Source organism: Hypomesus transpacificus, unplaced genomic scaffold, assembly GCF_021917145.1.
Source record: "Hypomesus transpacificus isolate Combined female unplaced genomic scaffold, fHypTra1 scaffold_444, whole genome shotgun sequence".
Taxonomy (NCBI): Eukaryota; Metazoa; Chordata; class Actinopteri; order Osmeriformes; family Osmeridae; genus Hypomesus; species Hypomesus transpacificus.
In genome coordinates, this window is record NW_025813961.1 from 26,119 (window position 1) to 27,500 (window position 1,382).

Sequence of the window (1,382 nt, forward strand, 5' to 3'; positions counted from 1 at the left end):
GCTGGTGGTTAAGAATCAGTAAGACGTTCCATATGAATCCAACACTACAACCCCCTAGGGTTAGTTTAAACTTGAGTTGCCTCCTCATCTCCCTCACCCACCCACTTATTCCCCCTTAAGTCAGTGGTATCCCTCTAGAAGCTTGTCAGCAAAAGAGAGTTGGTATTATTTATGCAGACCGAGATTGCACCAACCATATCTACCTGGACCCAAAATGATGACTTCAACCAAAACAGTTCTCCACCATTGTTTTTATTAGGTGATGCTGTAACCATTGTCATATTTTTAAAACAGCTTCACATTTGACAGTATTCATTTTGATACTACAAGTCCTGTTTTAACAGTACTTTTTTTAGTATGCTTGATTTGTGTTCTGTTTTATCCCTAAAGGTCTTTTCTGTACAGAGTTTCTTTTCAAGTAAATATAGCTACTGAGGTGTATATTCTATCCCTCTTGTATAGAAGAGGGATAGAGTAGCTACTGTGGTATGTGACGCATGTGAGGTGGGCCACAGAGAGAGAGACAGACAGAAAGGGACAACGGTTTGTTCTTTTCAAAAAGCTGAAAAGCAGAAAACAAAACGGTCGAACACCACAGAACATTTCATTAGATGGACATTCTAAGTCCAGTCGGCCTCCATTGTTCAATGATCATACAGTACTTTGGATGGTACATTCCTTAAGCTTGTTAGCATCACAACTAGCCATAGATGGGCACTCTCAGGGCCTCTTGCCAGCATGCTTAAATTAAAAAGCAATAGATATTTTCCCAGTCCCATTCCGTGGAAGAGGATTCCAGATGCTCACTGATATTTACAGTAAACAGGGCTCCGAATAGAGTTTGCTCAGCGGACTTGATCTGCTCACCTGTCCATACTCTGACCCAAACATGTAAAGAAAGGATACCCCCTAATTCGAGATCAACGCCCTGATTGAACTTCATCCTACAGCCTACAGTCAAATCTGTTGAATCTGATGACGATGGATTTTTTGCATATCGAAGCTCAGCAAAGCACGCTGGATGTATCGAGCCATTCTCTGATGACACAACTCCGAATATTGACGCGGAGATGAGCTCATCTCCTACTCATATCTCTAGCAGCCTTCCCAGAGCAGAAAAGCTGTCCTGAGAAAAGCAAGTGTGACGAGGGTGTAAGTGTGTGTGTGGTGGGGTGCCTGGGCATGTCCACCTGTATCTATGGCTGGGCCCCCCGCCCCTCCGCTAGGTGAACATGTGGCTGGACTGCTGGGTGACCCTGATGAAGGTTGTCCGGCGACTCAGCTCCTTCAGCTTGGCCGCCCCCACGTACGTGCAGGTGGAGCGCAGGCCCCCCAGCACGTCTCTGATCGTGTCCTCCACGTCCCCCCGGTAAGGCACCTCC

At 46.0% G+C, this 1,382-nt stretch overlaps 1 protein-coding gene across 1 annotated transcript in view; it reads right to left on the reverse strand.

Annotated features, from left to right (window-relative positions):
• Nucleotides 1–236: 236 nt before the first annotated feature.
• Nucleotides 237–1,382, reverse strand: part of gmpr (guanosine monophosphate reductase) — a 3,791-nt gene continuing 2,645 nt past the window's right edge. The window contains exon 8 of the mRNA XM_047016992.1: nt 237–1,382. This exon is cut by the window's right edge and continues 21 nt beyond it. Within this exon, the coding sequence (XP_046872948.1) occupies nt 1,223–1,382 (160 nt within the window). The 3' untranslated portion in view covers nt 237–1,222.